We start from the raw sequence: 22960 nt of genomic DNA, 5'->3' as shown, positions 1-22960 counted from the left end.
ACAATCTTCTTTTGCAAGATAAAACTATGATAGTTTATTTCCCTGAAGGAATTATGAACATTAGGTAATTGTCTGTAGTGTTGCATTTCTCCTATATGTTTAAATACTCACAGGTCACCTGGCCTCAGGCACAAGCTTTAGAGGAGTGATTCTCAGCTTGATTAGTTAAGACTCTAGCCTCAAGGAAAACCAGTTACCAAAGAGTTACTAATGCCTCAAGGGGTATAATACTAGAACTGTTTGTGTAACTTGTCAGATCCATTTTTTTTCCTACTAATACTCTGAAATAAATGCAAAGGGAACTAATCCTAAAAATAAAATGTTAGAGGGGGCTACATTAGTTAATGAAGAAATAATTTATATCTAAGAAGCAATTTGTTCAGAAAAGACATAATATCAGTACTTGAAATAAATTGTTAAAAAGTTTACTGACTTTTAAGATAACAAGAGGACAAAATCTGATGCTGAAGTTATAAGGAGACTAAATAAAGCTATCTTTACAGGAACATTCTTGATGTGTGAAACAAACTAGGGGCCCACTGAGAGAAACCAACTAGAAAATATGCACAGAATGACCAACACTTCTTTTAACACACTTCTAGGACTCTTTCAACACCATGGATTATCTCAAACCAGAGGAATGTCTGCTATGGTATCTGGACCAACGCCAGCCCTTGTTATAAAGCAAAGAACACATCCAGAGTATCTTGAGTCCTTCCTTTGCAATCTGACAAACTGAGGTATTCAAATTAAAGAGTTAAGATGAGAACAAAGGGTGGTAACTAACATTTTAGGATACAGAATAATTCCAGACAATACATTTGAAAAGATTCAGAATGTCACACAGCATAGTATTTTGGGTTGGCTTGAAGTTTTATTAGTACCCATAGAGAGACAAGGACTTGTGGGCTAGTTTTAGCCTAAAATCTCAAATACCTCAGTTATCTTTTTTAAGGTACTAGGGAGCAACATTCTCAAACTGGGGACTGACCCACTAGTGCCTCATGAAATTAATCTAGAGGACCATATCCAGCATTGTTAAAAAACATAAAGCAGAACAGTTTAGGTTAGCTTTGTAAAGAAAATATTGATCTGCTTCACAGGCAGTAAGAAATGTTTTGTAAAATTTTGTTTCAGTTGTATGCCTATCTGTTCTGAGGCATGATGCAAAATGTGTTTTTTACGGTAGTCTGACTTGGAAAACTCATCACAATAATATCCGCATTCTACACATTCTGAAGGGGTAATGGAAGGGGGTCTCTGCAATCTCTTAAGTTTCTGGCGCTATAAACCATGGTATTACTATATTATTACTCTTCTGAAAGTTAACAGAAAGGTCGCAGGACAAGGAAGCTGCCTTTACTATGAAGTTTAAATCTAAACACAGACTCACTGAATCAGAGAAAGGGAAGAGGAGGTAAAAGAAATAGGAAAAAGCAGCAAATGTTTTTCTTCTCCTATCTTTTATAGATTTGTCCAAGCTGTTCTCTCACAAATAGGGTTATTATTTTAACAGTGAAGAAACATAATGAAGAAATGGTAATAACTTGAATATCACTTCAGCCTAATTATAAAAGTTAAAAAACAGAAACAAGAAGAAGATTACCAAGCACAGACAGAAGCTATTACCGATATATCGAAACTGGGCATTTGTTTGAAGTCAGGTGGTATTTGTATTTTCCAGGGCACATATATTCATGTTAAAAATTGTTCTAATGAAGCCATGACTTGCTGATGCCATGACTCATAAAGTCTGTATGAACTGAATCAACCTAGTGAATATTTTCAATAGAGATTAACTATGCTCTAAACATACATTTTACAAATGTTGTATATCTTGGAAGAAACAAAAAGCAAAGTATTAAATTAAATTTTAATGAGAATTCTTTCCTCTATAAATGGAAACGTCAAACTGTAATATCTTAGTTCAAAAACAGAAATGAACACTCACCTCTGCCTTCGTTCATCATCCTTTAAAACTTCATAAATGGCCACCAACTAAAACAGAAGCATTGCTTTAAAATAAAAATACTCAAGAAAGGTGAATATACTACAGGGCACATGCAGAAAGCCCTATGTGCTCACATAAACAATGAACAGAAAAAAAATTAGTAACATTTTACGTTTTCAGTAGTGCCATGAGAGGTTAAAAATGTTTAATATCAAAACAAATCTTCGTGACATGAAAAAAAACTTAAAACAAAAATCTTAAAAATTATCTTAAAATGTGCGTTTTAAAAGCAGAAGCTGTAATTTACACAACAAAGTTATGACAAATATGACCCTCCCTGGACTAACACTCTAATATAAAAACATTGGTAAAAACATATTTTGTTTGAATATATTACTATTTAATCTCATTTTCAAGTGGAAATATTCTACATGTTACTAATTCTGTCATAAACACTTATTTATAACTTTGTCACAAAATACATAAAATAATAGCATGTTTCACTTACTTGTCTAAACTGAGTTTCTGCATTTTCATCTTTATTCTTGTCTGGATGCAAAGTTAGTGAAAGCTTACGATATGCTTTTCTAATGTCTGCAGATGAAGCATCCTGGAGGTGGTGGGGGCAGGGAAAAACACAAAGCAAACTTTGTCAGAAAAAGAAATTCCCAGAACCTTGTTAAGATCTGAGAAGACAGCCAACCAAGTGCAAGACCCCAGGCAATGTAATTTGAGCAATCAGTCTAACAACCAGGCTATGCAACTAGCCTGACCCACATGACTGAACAATTATTCAATCTAATTTGGCTCTCTTCTTAACTTTTCATTACCATACAGTCATTTAAAGAAGACAGTTTTTGGCAAAACTTTTCAAAAACACTTGCCTTCCCAAAATTAACCTATAAATCTTTCCCAGTAATTAAGAGATCAAAAGGAAACAAATTAAAAATTAATACATCTGTCTGCCTTCAAAGAAGAGCTTTATTTATTTGAGAATCTTAAAGTCAATTTCTGAATCCCAGGCTTACCATATGTGGTTTCTTCATTGTTATTTATATTGAATTTACTATTCGCCCACTGTCTATGGAATCTCATTTTCACTTGTCAAAAGTATGCCTATTTGAAGGCAGTTAAATTTGCATTTATCCAAAATAATTATAATTAGAAATAGTTATATGTATATTGTACTTATTTTTTTTAGTACCTTAAAGAGTGTCTTCAATGGTTTCCTAAGTGTAATTTGCAAAAATAAGTTTGCCCACTACTTACCTAATTCTAAACAGAGTAAATATATTTACAAACTTGCTCTTAGTAAGTACTTTGGTTTAAGTGGCTGATAAAATGACTTTTTATGGAGTCCTGTGTGTACAGGTAAACTCAGAGAACATCATTTTACAAGCTAGTATAAAATATATGCCAAGATGTATTTATGACTTTATTTCCAATAAATTGAAAAGTTATCTCAATAGCAAAAATACTTATAAGACAAAATGATGACAGAGTTGCTTATTAAATCTCATCTCTAGTTTTATAGCCAAATATTTGTCAAATTAATTCTGAAAACTACTTTACCAAAAAGTTCAAATAACTACAACAAAACAAAAATCTGGTTACCAGGGACTAAACATCTGTTAAAGAAACACAATTTGAGAAGAGACAAAGTGAGGCTATAATTAATCTCTCAAGCTTCCCTTTATAAACCACTATTTTCACTATCAATTTTCGGGGCTCATTGCTCCAGGCTGTCACTCTACTTAAAAGTTTCAACGTAGGTGTGAATGTTTTTGTAATTTGTGGAGGGCTAAGGAGCTATAAAATTAGCAGAGTAAGTTTTGCAGGTAATATGGTTATAATTTTCACTCTAATTTGCTGGGTGGAATTGATGTGTTTCTTACATTAAAATATAGGTAACATGTTTATTTCCTGGAAATTTCTGATGGAAATTTTATGGATCAAAGAAGTATCAAATCACTCTCTAATTGGGACTATAATTTTAGATTGCATTAAATTGGCATTATATCATAGAGAAAATTATTCCAAAAGTAGATTTTCTACAAAATAAGTTTATGTGATTTCTAGTGTTATAAAATTAATACATATTTATTGTGGATCATAACTTAAAATAAAATGACCAAAAACCACTTAAAGCATTTCCCTTTTTCTAGTCTTGTTGTAGTGACCCCAATCCTCCATTTTTTAAAAAAGATTTATTTATTCATACATACAAGAACCTGTGTACAGATCAGACATTCTGTGGGCGAAGAGGATTCACAAGAGACAGAGTGGGAAGCAGAAGAGGCAGACTGACTGAGATACACGGCTGTGGGCAAGACAGGAGAGGTCTGCCACACCATGCGGGTTTCTCCCTGGCAAGCCGGGAATCGAACCAGCGCTGAAGAGGCTGTGGACAGATTCACATCATTGTGCTCAACTGCCTGTGCCACCCGGGGAGGCCCACCAATCCTCCATTTTTCTGTCCGTGTGTACCCTAAATGTAAACATGGCCAGATAGCTCTTCTACTTCCAGTACTTCAGTAGCTACCATCACTTAATTTTTCCAACTTTCTTGGCATTATCACTGACCACCTTGGCCCATCTTCTTGGGCCAACTGTGAATTGACAATTTTTTCTTGACTAAGGATCTGGCCTGTTAGGCTACACAAAATACTGCCTATTTTCCTCTAGAGAATCTGCTCGGTAGGGTCATTTATCAAAAAACTCCACCATAAGTGAATAGAGCTAAGAAATCTGGGTGGGTGTGTGTGGGGGGGGGGATGGTGGATGGTTCTCTATTGACAACAACATACTCTAGACAAGTTGTACCTCAAATAAGTATATACGTATGTATTTAATTTTAGCTAATGACAAAGATTCCACCTAAAACATGGCAAAATAAAGAGGCTAGAATCACTCTCTACCTTGAAAACAACTAGAAAAAAACAATGACATGTGTTCCTAGGAAAATCCAGACACTCTGACAGCTATACAACTCCAGGAATCCCCAGGAGTTTAAGAACTAAGGTTGGTGGCCCCTGAGGGAAAGAATAACAGGAGGCGAGGGGGAGTGTGTCAGGGAACCCAGGATAATGTGAATTTCCTTGGTAGGAATTTCCCTGACACTAGAGTGGGCCTGGATCCAATATGGGGCAGTGGGAGTTTGTCAGACTCCAACCTGGGAATTTGGAAACACTGCAATTGGGGTGGCATGGCAAAAATTTTTTCCATTTGGTAGAGTGTCTAGTAGTTTTAATGATAGTTTCTTTAGCTGTGCAGAAGATTTTTAGTTTGATATACAGGACAATTTTTGTTTTTGTTTCCTTTGTTTTTGAGTTGTTTTCCTAAGGACATCTCTAAAGTCAATGTTGTGGACTGTACTGTCTATTCTTTTCTTCTATGTATTTTATGGTTTCAGGTCCTGCATCCAAGTCTTTAATTCATTTTGTGTTAATTTAGTGTATGGTTTAGTTTCATTCTTTTGCATGTGGCTGCTATGTTTCCCCAACACCATCTGTTGAAGAGACTTTCCATTGTATACTCTTGGCTCCTTTGTCATAAATTAACTGTCCATATAAGTATGGGTTTATTTTTGGCTCTCAAATGTATTCCAATGATCTGTTTGCCTATTTTTATTCCAACACCATATTGCTTTATAGTATAATTTGAAGTCTTGGAGAATATACCTTCCATTTTTCTTTTTTGTCAGGATTGCTTTTAGTATTGGTGTCTTTTGTGCTTTCATACAAATATCAGTAATGTTTGCTCTATTTCTGTCAATAAATGCTACAGGGAAAACTGTACAATTCACATACAAAAAGAAAGAAACTGGCTAATATCTTGTCACACACACACAAAAGTAACTCAGTATGTATTAAGACTTGAATGTAAGACCCCAAGCAACAAAACTCCTACAAGAAAACATGGGGACTAAGCTTTTTAACATTGGTCTTGGTGATAAATTTTTGGATCTGACACCAAAAGCAAAGGCCAAAAAAAGAAAAATAAATGAGTGAACCACATCAAGCTAAAAGGCTTCTGTACAGTACAGGAAATAATCAACAAAATGAAAAGGCAGTGCCCCAAATGGGAGAAACTATTTTTAAACCACATTATCTAACAAGGGTTAAGATACAAAATATATAAAGAACACAGGAGAAAAAAAATTCAATTAAAAATGAGCACACCTGAGGAGGGAAAAAATCATATATTGCCCAAAAAATTAAAAAACGAGCAAAGGACCATTTTTCCAGACAACATACAGATGGCCAGTAGATATATGAAGAGATTCCCAACATCATTAATCATCAAAGGAAATACAAAACAAAACCACAAGTGAGATTTACCTCTTACCTGTTAAAATGGTTATTATTAAAAATAACAAATGTTGGCAAAAATGTAGAGAAAGGGAACACTTCTGCACTGGTGGTGAGAATATAAACAGCAAAAGATTTATCCACTCTGAAGAGAAACCAGAGTATGTAAACTGGTGCAGTCACTATGGAAAAAAGTATGGAGATTCCTCAAAAAATTAAAAATAGAACTACCATATGATCTAGCAAACCCACTTGTGGATATTATTTATAGTACAAGAAATGGGAAAAAACCTGTGTCAATGAATGAATGAATGGGTAAAAAAAAAAAGTATGTACATGCATACACAAGAATATTATTTATCCACAAAAAAATAATGAATTTTGCCATTTGTGACATGAATGGATCCGCCTTTTCAAGATAAATTCATTATGGAAATATAGTCTCAGATTACCCATGTGGTTACCAGAAAGGATTGTTTGGTGAATTGTTCTGGTATTCTTGTCAAATCAGTCCTTTAGTAATTAGATATAAGAAGCAGCTGTCTTTTGAGGTTGGATTCTTTTATGTACATTTTGGAGAATGCCTCCCATTTTACTCTTATGGGGAGAGCAGAGGTGTGTCCAACTTAAACATGTTAATTAATCCAAACATATTTTAAGTTCAAATTCAAAATAGGTTGTAGAACATATTCTTTCACTGCATTGGATTTTATCTATTAGCTAACAAGTTATTCTTACTGACTTTGGATTTCAAGAATAATAAGAAAAGTTCTACATGAGCATTAATAACCAGGATTTTGTTATAGACTAACCTGTCATGGATACTATTTATAGTTTGAGGCCAAACAAGCTGATTAAAGCTATAATTTTACATATGTTTCAACAGATTTCTCCTAAAGCAGTTTACCTGAACAGAGATCCATAATGAAAGAACCTAAAGCCTTATCCTGCACATTAGCCATGGAAGCTCAGAGTTAAATTTTATCATGAAGTAAAATGCTTCATACATTTTCTTGCAATGGAAAATTTTTTATATTTATTTTCAAACCTTTTGCTGTTACAGTTTAATTTGGATTTTATATTCAATGAGTTATAAATCCTTTAGTCCTGAAGTTAGTTATGATGATGTTTCTTGCTTTATCCTCCTGGTCCATTGACCAGGTCAACTTCTTTTAAACATCTTTATTATTTAGTTCTTCTAGTAGTAAATACACTTGTATCCAGGCACACAGTTTTTAGCTTTCTCTTGGGGGTGGGGGGAGAATCTGTTGATCAATAAATTTACATTCAAAGACAAGACTAAAGAAAACAAAGTCATCATTAAGAGGTTAACCTGAGTTTCTAATTAGTAATATCAGATGTGAAAATGATCCAAGATTATTTGATTTAATTAATGATTTGATTAATGATCCAAGATTATTTCATTTAATCTATCTTGTCAAAGAGATTAAATGAAATTACTAACTTTGAGGCAGTTGATCTTGGATAGCAACACTAGGCAAATTAAGATTTGCAGATGTTAGCCAGAGTTTGAAGTTCCTTAACTATGTGCCTCAATATGGATAACTATAGTCTTCCCTTCTTATTAAATATGATAACCAAATAAATATATGTGCTTCTCTTTGATCTAATATCCTTGAGAGGTTTTTTTTTTTTTTTTGACACAATACTATGTTTTATTAAGAAGAGTTTACTTTGGTCAGATCCTGAACACTGTCTTCTGATTTAAGAAGTCAGGAATTTTTCTACCACCTGGCACACCTGAAAATGGTAGGTCTCACATTTCAGAAAAACTGTAAATAGAGTGAATTTTTTATCATTGACAATCCCCATTGATATAAATCAGAAACGAGCAAACTACAAAGCATAAGCCAAACACCACCTGTTTCTGTAAATAAAATTTTGGGGAATCACTACCACATATGTTAACTTATGTGTTTATATTAAATAATTGCAGTAGAGACTCTTTGGCCTTCAAAGCCTAAATATTTACTATCTGACCCTTTACAGTAAAAGTTTATCAGTCCCTAATAACAAGTAGAATAAGAAATCTCTCTCAGATCATGCAGGCAGAGTTTTCAGTGCTCTTTCCTTATAAAACTGTATAAGGATAGAGATAGGATGTATAAAACTGTATAGGATAGAGGATAGAGAGGGTGTTTAGTTTGTTCACTATTATATAACTGATGCTTGCATGTAATAGGTACTCAAAATGTATTGTCAAATCAATAAAAATTTCCATTTCCATTTCCTCTCTCCATTTCCCTAGTCCTCATGCCTCACAAGACAATTCCAAATAATCTGTAATTATCTGTAGTCAGCATGTGACTGAGGCAGCAACCCGGACTTCCATATAAACAGGCACTATGCTTTATCTTTTCTTCAACAATTGTCAGGATAAATTTCTAATTTATTCAGGGTATGAACTCTTAATCCCTTGAGGACAGAGATCAATTCTTTCAATTTATGCTATGTTCCCATTAAAAATCATAACTCTCCCAAATTTGCTCTATTCCCAATCTTTCTCTCCCAGGCAAATGGTACCATTATCTACTCAGTAGCAGAGGCCAAAAACCTATCAGTGAATCTCAATTATTATTTTTTCTTCAGCCACTTTATATAATTTACCAGCAGTCCAAACACTCCCATGCTTAAACACTCCCATGATCCTCCTCCAAGCCACCCCCACAAAATTCTATTCAAAGCGTACCCTACCTTAAGGATAATGACTACTATGGTAAAGGAGATATTCATTCCATTTCCTTCTAGTCTAACGTTGTCCAAAATAACTTTGTACAATGACAGAAATGTTCTGTATCTGCACTGTCCCTTAAGGTAGCCAGTTGCTACTTGTGGCTACTAAGCACTTGAGATGCTCAGTAAATTTAAATAGTCACATGTAGTTAGTCAGTGGCTACTACATTTGACAATGTATTTTCTAGAGTGCCTCCCCATATTACAGAAGCTAGAAAACAAGAGAAAAACTAGAAGAGATTTAGGTTTGGCCAACCAGATGCACTTTAACATAGAATGCAGAAATAAGGCAAACACCAATTCTACCAGTAAATAAGGTCACTTATTGGTTATCCTGTGATAGTGTTAGAAGAGGTCCTAGTATTCAAACATCAGCTTCATCATGAGTATTGGGTATTCCTTTGAATGAGGTAGGTATAGTTCTGGCGCTGGCTGGTAGGAATTGCAATAGTTTACTTGTAAGGAGGTTCTCATTGAGTATGATTAGTGCAAACAATTAATGTCAGAGAACAGAGGTAGGTAGAATATCATAGAAGAGTAGTTTTATTCCAAGAATGAAAAAGGTCAACAGTTTCAATACTGCTACTGTCAGGTAAAATGAGTACTGAAACTTATCCACTGAACTTGCTATTTGGAAGTACCTACAAGCTGAATATGCACATAATTATGCTCCAGCACTTTCATTCCTAGGTATATACCCAGTATATACCTAGTCATATGTCCACACCCTTTTGGCCTATGTTACCATACCACACCCACCACCAAGGCACCCCAAAGTCCTCCTCTATTGTCCACGTGCCCTTTCCCCAGTTTGTCTTCTCCCTTCCCTTCCTACTCTGGTAGCCTTAATTGTACAGATATCTAGGGTTGTCATCAGTTTGGTTTTGCTTGGCCCTTTGTTTTGTTCTCTGTATTCCACATGGTAAGTGACACCATCCAATATTTGTCTTTTCCCTTCTCACTTACTTTGCTTAGCATAATCCCCTCTAGTCCATCTATGTTGTCACAAGTGGCAAGAGTTTTTTTGTTTTTTTTTTTAAATAGCTGAGTGGTAGTCCATTGTGTACATATACCACATCTTCCTAATCCACTCATCTGTTTTGGGCACTTAGGTTTCCATAACTTATTTATTTATTGTAAACAGGGTTGCAATGAACATACGAATGCAAATATTCCTTTGAATTAGTGCTCTGCATTCTTTGAATAAATACCTAGGAGTGGAATTGCTGCATCATGTGGTAGACTTATTTTTAATATTTTGAAAAATCTCTACAATGTTTTCCATAGTGACTGGACCAGTCTACATTCCCACCAACAGTGCAGGAAAGTTCCTTTTTCTCCACATCCTTGACAAAACATGTTGTTTCTAGTCTTTTTTGATATGGGTCTTTCTCTCACATGTGTGAGGTGGTATTTCATTGTGGTTTTGATTTGCAATTCCCTGATGCTAAGTGATAATGAGCATATTTTTTCATGTGCCTGTTGGCCATCTGTATGTCTTCCTAGGAGAAATACCTATTTAGTTCTTCTGCTCTTTTTTTTTTTTTTTTGGATTGGGTTATTTGTTTTCTTTTTTGTTGAATTGTATAAGCTCTTTATAGATCTTAGATATCAGTACCTTGCCAGATGCATGGTGTGCAAATATTTTCTCCCATTCAAAAAGTGATGAATCATGACTACTTTTAAATGTAAAAAAGCATACCAAATTAGCTTTCTAAAAAGTAAATGTTAAATTTAACTTTTAAGAAGTAAAAATTAAAACAAAAAATTTGACTACTAAGCCTTTATTAAATGAAAGGACATCTAAATTTAAATGTTACTCCACCTCTTAAAAACCTTAGAGACAAAATTTATAGACAAGTTACCCCAAATTCTTAAGTTTACTCTCCAAGTAGTATTATGTTTACATTCTTATTATTATTTTAAACTAGATAACCTGATTATTAGGTACGCAAATAATTATGACTACTCAAGTATATAATTTATATTGACATACTATAATTTTTAGTATAAAGGCTTTGACTTTTCATAGCAAAATATTGCACCCATTAGGATAAAATTTATTTTATTTTTTTATTTTACTTTTTAAGATTTATTTATCCATGCATATAAGAACTGGGGTGCAGGCCAGAGGTGTGAGGGGAGGTGAGAGAACTCACCAGAGACAGAGCGGGGAACAGAACGGGCAGATCGACTGAAATGGACTGCCGAGGGGAGCAACGGGTGTGTCAGGAGAGGTCTGCTACGCCATTTGGGCAGCTCCCTGACCAGGGATCAAACTCTTGCAGCAGTGGCTGCGGATAGCTTCATAGGTTGCGTCTTAACCCCTTGCGCCACAAGGGAGGCCCTGGATAAAATTTATTTTTAAATGCAGTATTTGTTTTAGTCTGTAAGAAAACTAAGTTTATGAAATAACTCTAAAAGTTATTTCATTTGTTCCTTTACACATATGTCCAATAAAACACTATTATTCTTCCTCATTAATTACATTTCACAATTGAGAAATATTACTACAAATCTATAAAAGCTTTAAAAGATAGGTATGCTTTTTATCCTACAATAAAGGACATTCCAAGTGAGTTCAGAAATTCATTTACATGTAAAGTTACAGTCTTGCTAAACTGAATATAAAAAAAGGAAACGAATGGATTAAAAAAGACATGAAAATCTATTTTTGATTAAAATCGCTAACAAATCTAAGATGAATACTCAACACACAAATATTTCAATTTCAGTATTTTGTTCAACCAGTCTTTGCAACAGGTCTAGAATGAAAATTTAAGTTACAAAATTTAGGTCAAAGGGGCCTTCCTGGTGGCGCAAGGGGTTGAGCACAGCATTCTGAAGCTATTGGCACCCTTTGCAGCGTGAATTTGATCCCCGGCCAGCCAGGGAGCTACCCACATGGCGGAGCAGACCTCTCCTGTCTCGCTCGCTGCTCCCCTCAGCAATGTATTTCAGTCAGTCTGCCTGTTCTGCTCCCCACTCTGTCTCCGGTGAGTCCTCTCACCATCCCCGCCCCCACACCTCTGGCCTGGACCCTAGTTCTTGTATGCATAAATAAATCAATCTTAAAAAAAAAAAAAAAGAATTTTGGTCAAAATTACCTGATTTAGTGGCTCTGATTCATACACACCTAATTCATATGCATTTTTATAATAGTTTAATACTGTTATATCTATTGAAATTTCCTGTTCATAGTTCATCCTCAAGTGGATGAATTTACCTAGCTATTATTATTTTTATACTATGGAATTCAATTAATATGTCAGGAAGATTAAGTCAACACAAATTTCTTTAAAGTACTAAAAAATATTATTGAGCTGACGTTTATAGAATACATGATATAAAAGTAAAAAATTTTCTAAAATAGTTCCTAATGTTTCCATTACTATTATTTCTTATTGATGACACAACTATGTCATTATTCTCAATTTCTCACAAAACTTTACATAACTACATTTATATAATATGTATTCTACTCTATGTACTTTGCCTTATATGAAACGACTTTACTATTTAGTGTTCATTATAACCTAATTCATATCAAAGTTATGTCTTTAGAGAGCAACTAATTTTTATTAAGTGGAGCGCTGCGAAGCTGTCCGCAGCCTCTGCAGCACAGGTTCGATTCCCAGCTGGCCAGGGAGATTCCCACATGGCGTGGTGGACCTCTCCTGTTGCGCCGGCTGCTCCCCTTGGCAGTATATTTCGGTCATCTTCCTGTTCTGCTCCCTGCTCTGTCTCTAGTGAATCCTCTCACCCTCCCATGCCTCTGGCCTGTGCCCCAGATCTTGTATAAAAAAAATAGATAAATCTTTAAAAAAATAATTTTTATTAAGTATCATAAAATTTGGAGGTACAGTGTAACCATAATTTTTGCATACCACCACATGTGTATTTGCAACCAATAAATTTGTTAAAAAAATCAGGGCTACTTCAAAGAGCATTAACATAAAATTTATATTTTAAAGTTAAAATAACACCTTTTTTTTTTTAAAGATTTTTTTATTTATGCATAAAAGAGCTGGGACATAGGCCAGAAATGTGGGGGTTGAGAGGATTCACCAGAGACAGAGTGGGGAACAGAACAGACTGACCAAAGTGCACTGCTGAGGGAAACAGCAGGTGAGACAGGAGAGGTCTGCTGTGCCATGTGAGTTGCCCCCTGGCTGGCTGGAGATCGAATTTGTGCTACAGAGGCTGTGGACAGCTTCATAGGTTGCATCTTAACCTTTGCGCCACCAGGGAACCCCTAAAATAACACCTTTACTGTAAAAGTTATATCTACATTAATTACATTACTACTGACTTTCACTTAGTGTTATTTACCTTCATGTTTTAAAGACTACAGAAGACTAAATTCAGTGAGTTGTTCATCAGTACATTTTGCTTCTAGTTTAAAAAAATCACAATGTTATTAGAGAAGTAATCATTTTTTTCTGATTAATAATGAAAATTTTAGGGAGAGGCTTTGATCCAGTGTAGGAGAAGATCTCAAGAAATCTGTGTAGTACTTCTTAAAAAAACTTTTTTCCAAAGTAAGCTAGCTTTGAGAAACTATTTCAAAAGCTATTTAGGTAGCTTGATGGTATAATACAAAGTAGACAAATTATTTTACTATATGTATAAACCTATTCTTAAAAATGTACTATTATTTAACTACCATTGTTTTACATCCTTGCTAATGTTTTGACAGGAAAAGATTTCCCACCTTAGTGTAGTCACCACAGCACTCCTACCCTCAAAGTACCCGTAAGTCCTCCACCATCGTCCATTGTGCTTTCCAGCCTCCCTCTTGCCCTTCTACATTCTCATTCCTCTTTCACCTCCTCTGAAAGCCACAGGTCTATTGTCAGCTAACCACAGACAGAAAAGTACTTTTTAAAGTACATAGGAATTCTTACACACTAGGAATGAAACAAAATAACATCTAGAGAGTCACAAAGTTTTTCTAGCTGCTGTATATTTTTGATAGTAGTTGAAAGCTATCCAAAATGGTATAAAATCAAAACTATAACTCGGTAAAAAGACAAATATTACTTGAATACATACATAACTAATTGGAATATATATACCACCAACTGAAAACCATAGTTTGCATTATCAAAGTCTGCACTAATGGCAAGAGTTACGTCAGTGTTTTTTAATATATATATATTATTTATTAACAATAATATAGTTTATGTTATTACGTATTATGCTATGTTATATTTCAACATACAGTTTAATAAAAATCTGTTCAGTAGACTACATTTCAGGAAAATTAAAATTAGTTTACAAAAAGAAGAGAGGACTGATCATCCTTTCCTACTTGGATAATTTATTTTTGCCTTATTGACACTGATAAAATTTACTGCTAATGATGTTCATAGGACTAATTTTGAAAACGGGTACAATATTCTATAATTGTTACTCAATATTAATGTTTCTTTATAGCTTTTGGTGGAACTACCTGCAACATATAAAAATAAGTTAAATAAAAAAAACGAGAACTGATACTATGTACCACCAATAAACCTAAGATAAAAAGGAGAAAATGCAATTCAGTAACCTCAATGTAAAATGGAGGGATTGATCCTCCAGCAAATTAAAGACAGTTTAAACTTGTTTGACTGCAGCAAACAATAACACCATGCTTTATTCTTTTTGCCCTGAAAAAGGATTTAACATGTAATATTAATTGGATTTCTTTATAGGTCAAGTGTTTAAGAGAAATGCATGTTTTAGTTTCCCTTTGTAAGAAATTTCTCAAGTTGGAATTTAAGTTGAAATGTAATCATAACTATTTTATATGAATTTATTTCATGAGTAACTATTATTAAAGAGTTACCATTTATAGATATTTGTAGTAGCAAAACAAATTTTTTCATTCCTAAGAAACAGACCATACATAGCTTGTCAAGTTCATTTCATTACACAGTTGAGCTAGTTTAAAGCAATTATCAGTTTAGAAGATATTAATAATAAAAAGATGCTCAAAATACTATGTTTCAAAGAAAAATACCGGATGGTCTCACTCATAGCAGGAATCTAGAAAACTTAAATAAGGGACCAGGAAAATGAATAACTATAAGAAAGTGAAAATCAAAATCAACAAGCAACTATGAACCAGAGACACTATGGGGGGTGGGGGGCGTGGAGGGGAGGGATTGGGGTTAAAATAAGGGGATTGCAATTGTATGGGGAATATGAAAATAAAATTTATTTAAAAAAATATTATGTTTCAGAAATATGTTTCCTTCTTCCTAGAGGTCTAAAAATCAGGGAACAAAGCAACACATGGTTTTCTGGGAGACTTATTACTGAGGTGAACAAGAAGCAAATTATGCTGCATATTTGACTATTTAACCTGAAATGAATTTGTGCCATGCCCGCTTAGCCAAAAAGAAAATCAACTGTTATTAGTACTATTGTCACTAAATATAAATGTAAAACTTTGCAGGCATCAATTTTGTTTCAATGAGCGTTTTGCCTCAGTAGAGAATAAGGATTTTATCCAAAAAACTGAAAAGTAAAACCACTGCAATTCATTTTTCATGTTTCTCATATGATTTTCCGATTTTACATTCCCTTTCAATATAAAGCAATTATTATTTCTTGCTAATATCAAACCAAATATTATCCAAGGTCCCTCTAATATACAATCAATGCTAAAAACACTAATTGCAAACCATAGCAAATACTTATTCAAATGCTCTATAAACATATAATCAAAATTAACCCATGGTAGACATGTAGAAACTTACTATTCCTTTTTTGAACAATCTTGATATTCTGAAAGAAGTAGACATTAAAATCAACAGTTTACCAACATTTACATCCATTTTTACCCCTAAAAAAAGGGACAACCTGACTTTCTATAGTTATAATGGACTGTTAATTTGATTATAAAAGGAAACATTTTGGGAGTAAGAATATTTATAGGTAAAGAACATGTAATTTCTTTTAAAGAATATCTTACATAAAATTTATTAAAGCATTCAGTTAAATTTTTAATTGGAGAACTGAATTGTAAAAATATTTGTTCTCTTAAGAACTGAAATGTTGACTGATGACATAACAATCAACAATCTAGATGGTAATATTTAATTATGCTCCAATACTGATTTTAAGCACCTGATTTTCTAGCAACAAAATTTTTACTAACTTGTTTGATACTAGTTAGCATTAGACTGACACTTTTGATATACATTTTTTAAAACGAATTTTAACAATGAATAAAAATTTAAGATACTTAACCATTTTTCAAATTAGTGGACTTGATAATTTACTTAATTATAATTGATACATATTCACTTTTTAAATATTATTTAAAAAAATTCATTCTGGAGTCAATATATTACATATAACATATTTGGAAAGATATAGTAAATGTTCTCCCTTAGAAAGTACTGAAGCTCCATCTAGAGGCTTTCTCACCTATTTCTGTCACTTGCAATATAAGTAATATCACCTAGAAATGTGAATAATATTAAAATGTCAGAAATTTCTTTTGTATCTACCCTTTTGTTATTCATAATGAGCTCTTGCCCTAACCTTCTTAGGGTAGCTCTAGCTCCATCACTGCCATCAAGTGGTAGCAAACTAAAACTGAACTTAAAAAATAAAAATGAAGAATAAAAGAAAGAGAAAGAAATGGATACATTCTATACCATATCCTCCTTATTGGTTCAAGAATGGATTTGTGGCTTTTTCAAATTATGCCACTTATTAGTCACATAATGGAAAAATTAGTCATTTGTTTCTAAAAATAGTGGGACTATATGTTGTCTATAAATCTGAAACTCTTGGTATTTTTGGATTTGCAAAATATACAAGAATACTTTGAATTAAATAATTATTTAATTTGATGATATATTTCATACAAAGACAGTTCAAAAATTCAAAAATAAGCATATCCAGTAAGAGACAGAAAAACATGAAAAATTAGTAAGATTAATGAATTCTATACTATATTACCATAGCTATTAAAAGAATAAAACTATGATGATACTAAGTATTATTTATTACCTTGAAAAATAACCTAGATTTAAATAAATTGAACACTCATTGTATTCTGAGAATGTAAACATAGCAATGTTTCCCAAAAATGTCTTCAACAGCCTATTGATGAGGAAAGATCAGAATAAGGATTTTTTTAAATGGGGAAAAGAAAAAAATGATAAAATGAGAGTGCAAGTCAGGCATCCAAATAGAAAAAATTTAGTATCTTTTTTTTATGAACACATACTACTCAAATTACATTACAGGAGTTAGGACTGTCAAAGAAAGTCCTTACAAAAAAAACAATTACAGCACCCAGAGGAAAAGGCCAATGAAATAATGTCTCAATTCAAGGGACGTTGCCCTATAAGAGCATTAGAATGCCATTTGACATAATTTTAAAATACTAAAAAAAAATTGTGTATGAAATAGCATGTAGGAATATAGTTAACTTAGTATTATAATCATGTTTAGAAACTCCCCCATTGGCTAACATATATACTGAACCATTTTTTTTTTTACATATTAGTAACATAAAAATTTCAGAATCTGACTTTATTCTTTAATTTTTACTGGGAAATGATAAATCAGAGACACTGAAAAGCTTGTAGTTTTGATTATATGTATGAATTATTATGCTAAACCAACAACAAAGCCACAGCAGCCAACGTATTTATTGAGTTCTTAATATATGCCAGGTAGTATTCTAAGTATTTCTCATGTATTGAATAGACTCAAGAATCCTCTAAGAAGGTGCTATTACAAAAGTCATTCTACACTTAAATCAGGTGTCTTTTAGGGCTTATATTTTTCAGTTTTAAGAAAATAAAACTCTCATTCCTTGATCATTCTGGTTAATATTTTAATACTTATAAAATGATACTTTAATAAATTTATAGAGTTGTGCAATGTCATCAAAATTTAGCTTAAAATAGTTTCATCATTCCAAAAATCTCTCATGCCCATCTGTATAGATTTGCTTTTTTAGGCATTTCATATCACTAGAGGAGATAAGCTTTATTTCGTATATTTAAATATCAAATTTAGTATCAAAATTATTATTTTTTGCATAGAGATTTTGCTTTTGAAGTTCTTTCTAAAAGAAAGAGGCCAGCATAAATATAACTTCCTTTCTTCTTTTGCCAAGTTTCTCTCTTGCAGTATTTAATGATTGGCACTCTCAATAGGCCAGTTTTTTTCAGTACTGTATACACAGAAGGTAGAAGAAATGGACCGTTATATATTAACCCCATTACATATTCTCAGAGTTTAATGGAAAACAAAACAAATCCAACATATGAATGTATCCTATCCTTTAGATAGGTGGAAAATATCTTTTAAAAAATTGAAGAGGAATTCTATTAATAAAGGTCTCTTAAAATTTGGAATTCTAAATCCAAATAAAATTCCAACTTCCAAAAAATTCTGGAGTTACTCTTGTCTCCTCTTTCCCTCATAGTTTTCATCCACTTCATTAGCGAATCCTGATGGCTTTGTCATCCAAAGCACACGCTGACCCTGAACACTAATACCTCCATAATTACTACCATGGTTCAAGCTACCATCATTTTCCCCTTGGATCATTATAAAACCTAACACATCTCCCAATTTGAACACTTGCCGGGCCCTTTCCTTCAACAGTCTGTTTTCAGCAAACAGCAAACCCAAAACAGCAGCAAAACCAAAATAAAAAACAGATCCAGGGGCCTCCCCGGTGGCACAGCGGTTGAGCGCTGGGTTGCGAAGCTGCCCGCGGCCTCTGCGGCGCCGGTTCGATCCCCGGCTGCTTCCCGGCCACCGGAGGAGGGTCCCGCATGGCGCGCAGACCTCTCCTGCCGCCCGCTGCTCCCCTCAGCAGTGTACTTCGGTCCTTCTGCCTGCTCTGCTCCCCGCTCTGCCTCTGGTGAATTCTCTCACCCTCCCGCGCTTCTGACTGTACCCAGTGCATGTATAAACAAACAAACAAACAAAGAAAGAAAGAAAACATGCCTCTATTAAAAAAAAAACAAAAAAAAAACAAAAAAACAGATCCAGTCAAAAATCTTTAGCCATTTTACGGAAAAATCTTTTTCCATTTTATTCATATAAAAAGTCAAAGTCCTTAGTAGTTATTTTGGTAATTAGATTAAGTATCTTAAACTTATAATAGTGATATAACCACTAAGAAACAGTCCAAAAGATAAAAATGGTATACAACAAACTTGACAAAATATAAAGACAAGCGATAATGGAGAAATTGAGGATCAAAAAAACATACAGAAAACAAAGCAAATCAAAGGACAGTATTAGAAGGACACTATGAAAAGACAACCACAGAAGGGGAAAAACATCTGCAAATCACAGATCTGATAAGGGATATATATGCATAATACCTACAATTCAACAATAAAACAACTCAACAATAAATAAGACAGACAATCCTTTTATTTAAATTGGGCAAAGGCATCAAATTAATATTTCTCCAAAGAAGCACTACCTCTCTCTCTTCTCTGATAAATTTTCTTCTACAGCTTTAATTATCTGTTACTGTTTATATATCTCAAGTATAGGTATTTGGTATATTCACATGTTTATTGTCATTCACACCCACTAGAACATAAGCATCATAAGGGTAGTTTATTTTGTTCAATATTATCTTCTTAAAATAGTGTCAGGCATATATAGTAATGGTAGGTAAATCGTTGAAATAAATTATTCCAATCACCAATATAAAACTATTAATTATTGAGACTTTCCACTTTTTAATCCTTCCTCAAAAATGGAGAGGGCTACAATTAGAGCCTGCTACCTTATTACTGACTTTTTTTTTTTGGGGGGGGAGGGCTATGTTGAGTTTAGCTTTTGCCATGCCCCCTCCAATGTTTTTTTATATTATCTCCCAAATAATTTTACAGCCTTACTGAGGTATAATCCATATATACAATGCCCCGATTTTTAGTGCACAATTCAATAGCACATTAGTATATTTATCCAATTGTGTAACCTTCACCACAATCCGGTTTTAGAATAGTATCAGCCCCGAATTTCTTTCATGTCCATTTACAATTAATCGCTGCCCAGCCCTCAACCAAAAGAAACACTAATTTACTGTCTCTTTAATTTCAACTTTTAAAAGATCTTTTTATTTATTTATGCATACAAGAGCTGGGGTGTATGCCAGAAGTGCATGGGGGAGGGGGAATGAAAGGACTCACCAGAGACAGAGTGGGGAACAGGACAGACTGACCCAAGTACACCACTGAGGGGAGCAGTGGGTGAGACAGGAGAGGTCTGCTGCGACATGTGGGTTGGCTCTCTGGCTGGGGATCAAACTCTCTGCAGTGGCTGTGGACAGTTTCATAGTGCTGAGACTTAATCCCTTGCACCATTCAGGGAGGTCCTAATTTAACTTTTTAAGAAATTTCATATGAATGAAATAATTCAGTATGTAGTCTTATGTGCTTAGTGTCATTCACTTGGCATAGTCTGTGGCATTCATCCAAGTTGTTACATGTATCAGCTTTTTAAAACCACTGAACAGTATTCCAGTCTTATATTTTAAGCACTTCTATGCATCAGTTTTTCAGGTTTATCTTCTATCTTCCCAGTCCCAGCTCCGGAATCAACCATTTCTCCAGTTAGTTTCAGTTCTTTTTATTTACTCCTTGAATTTTTGTTTCCTTTTTCACTTATTGAAGTATGAATAAACGAAATCTATTCAAATCTATTTGGCTGTTTGTTAAAGGGCATTAGCTAGGAAATAGGCTAAGCTCCTGTAACAAGATTCTAACAAATAAACAAGAGAAATAAGAATAAGAGAAGACTGTTCCCCTTTTTTAAATAAGAGAAGACTATTCCCTTTTCATATAATGGCCTAGAAATAAGCAGTGTATACCTGGAGGGGCAGCTGAACACATAATTCAATCTTTGTGTCTAAGTTCTGTTGATTTGAGTTTTAATCAACTATCACTAGACAAGATGGGGCCATTAGGCAGAGGGCAGACCGTAGGCACTCCTTCTTAAGGCAAGACACAGAAGGATCACACATGAGTTTGTTCAGAATTCATTGCCTGGACCTTGGCCCTTGCCACACCCAACTTTCAAAGGAAGTTAGCAAATATAATTTCCAGCCTGAGAGTCATAAGCTGTATATTCACCTGTAATCAAGGAAATCTAACACAAAATACTCCTGAGCCAATTTGCATTGAAGATTCACTTATGGTAACAAAATCTCTGGAGAGATGTTTTTGTCTCTCCATCCAGCACCAGGTTGAGATAGGTAAATTTTCAAGCTCTGAAGAATATGCCAGCTGAGCATTGCATTTAATCTTTCCCCCTCATCTTTGATTCAGTATTTTAATTGTTTCAAGTGAGAGGATCATTCAAGTGCAGTTACAAATCAGATGCACTGCCTACTCTTTCAAACTGTGCAGTAGCAATAATTCACAGATTAAAAAGCAATCCTTAACCACAGATTAAAAAACAATTAAAATATGACAATGGGTTTAATCTTTAATTCTTATAATGGCTATAAGATGTATCATTTCAAAATCTACAACTTAAAATCAATTACTTTCCAAAGTAAAGAAATAATTTAGTATCAGGTTTCCTAAATGACTCATTATATACAATGATATCTTTTAACTATAAATGCATATCTGAGTAGCTTTATGTTGTACCAATAATTAAAGTTCAGTAAGAAAATTTTTCTAGAATTTCCACTCACCTACTGCAATCTTAATTTCTCAGCATTTTTTCCTCTGCATAACTTTCTATTTCCCACATAAGTAAAATATATAAGGTAAAATATATAAGGAGTTTAATAAAAGTATATCCTCATAAAAACGAAGATAAAGTATTAGATATCATTTATTAGGTAGTATATTTTAGATATATTATCATACTGAAACTTCACAGCCACCTTCAAGGTAAGGGTTGCTTACCTTATAGATGAGAACACTAAGTTTTAGAGTTCATGCTATTTTCCCAATATCATATAATTAGTGGGTATTAGAGTAATCCAACTCTGAGCACTTAGTCACTATGCTTTAAAATAAAATTTCCCCACATCTTAAGCTCTTTAAATTCAGGATGCATCTTAAAATTATTGATGTATCACAGATGATGTTATAGCAGTATTAAGTGATAATAAGGCAGCTACCATCCCTGCTTGCAGAGACTCCCAAAACACTGGACTCAACCTTGAAGAATTTGAGTTGAAAGAAAACCTAGAGATGATACTGGAATACTCTTTTAACTCCTAAAAACCTACCACAATTAAACCAAATCTGTTTTCTAACATTCTGCTCAATACTAAGATTCTATCAGTCCTTAGCAGTCCTAACAAAAGGATAAAATATTTCCTAGCACTTGGCTACAACTTATCTTCTCTTTCATTAACAGAAGCCACAGGAGCAGTAGAGGAAATTTTGCTGAAATGAATCTAAAACCATATGCTGAAGAGTATCTGTATTCCTCAAATATGCTTTTGTACCCAAGGTTACATACTGAATGTAACAATTTGGTATGGTTAACAAATTTATCTCACTACTTCAAAAAAAAAAGTGTTACAACGGTCTATGGTGGAGGATTATGGGTGATTTGGTAGTAGGATAACTATGGTGTCCACACCTGAGGGGGGGAAATCCCTTATTGTGAAAAAAATGAACAAGGATGAAAAATAATGGTAACTCAATGAGAAATACATTTTAAAAATACATCAGAATCCCTTGAGGGATATAATAAACAAGTTATAAATAAAATAATACTTATACATTAAAAAATAAAGTTCTCAATATTAGTTCAAAGCAAAAAAATCAGCAAAGATTGTGGAGATGAAAGTTTTGAAATATAATTTGCAAGAAGTTTACCAACTAGATAGGTCTGAACAGTTGTCATTTTAAAATAAGGAAATTAGATTCAATCTCACTAGTTAAGAAAATTAAAATGAGAGATTTTTCATTCTTACTATAGAAAATAT

At 33.6% G+C, this 22960-nt stretch overlaps 1 protein-coding gene across 1 annotated transcript in view; it reads right to left on the bottom strand.

The window, feature by feature from the left end:
- The window catches only part of DNAJC1 (DnaJ heat shock protein family (Hsp40) member C1), a gene marked incomplete at both ends in the record, with an annotated part of 121511 nt that overhangs the window by 77075 nt on the left and 21476 nt on the right, over positions 1–22960 (bottom strand). Inside the window, 2 exons of the mRNA XM_084253409.1 lie at positions 1952–1998; positions 2460–2561. Of these exons, the coding sequence (XP_084109535.1) occupies positions 1952–1998; positions 2460–2561 (149 nt within the window). The remainder of the gene's footprint in view (positions 1–1951; positions 1999–2459; positions 2562–22960) is intronic.

This window comes from Talpa europaea, assembly GCF_964194135.1.
Source record: "Talpa europaea genome assembly, chromosome: 14".
NCBI lineage: Eukaryota > Metazoa > Chordata > Mammalia > Eulipotyphla > Talpidae > Talpa > Talpa europaea.
The sequence above is the reverse complement of the archived record's forward strand: the minus strand, read 5'-3'. Positions and strand labels throughout refer to the sequence as shown.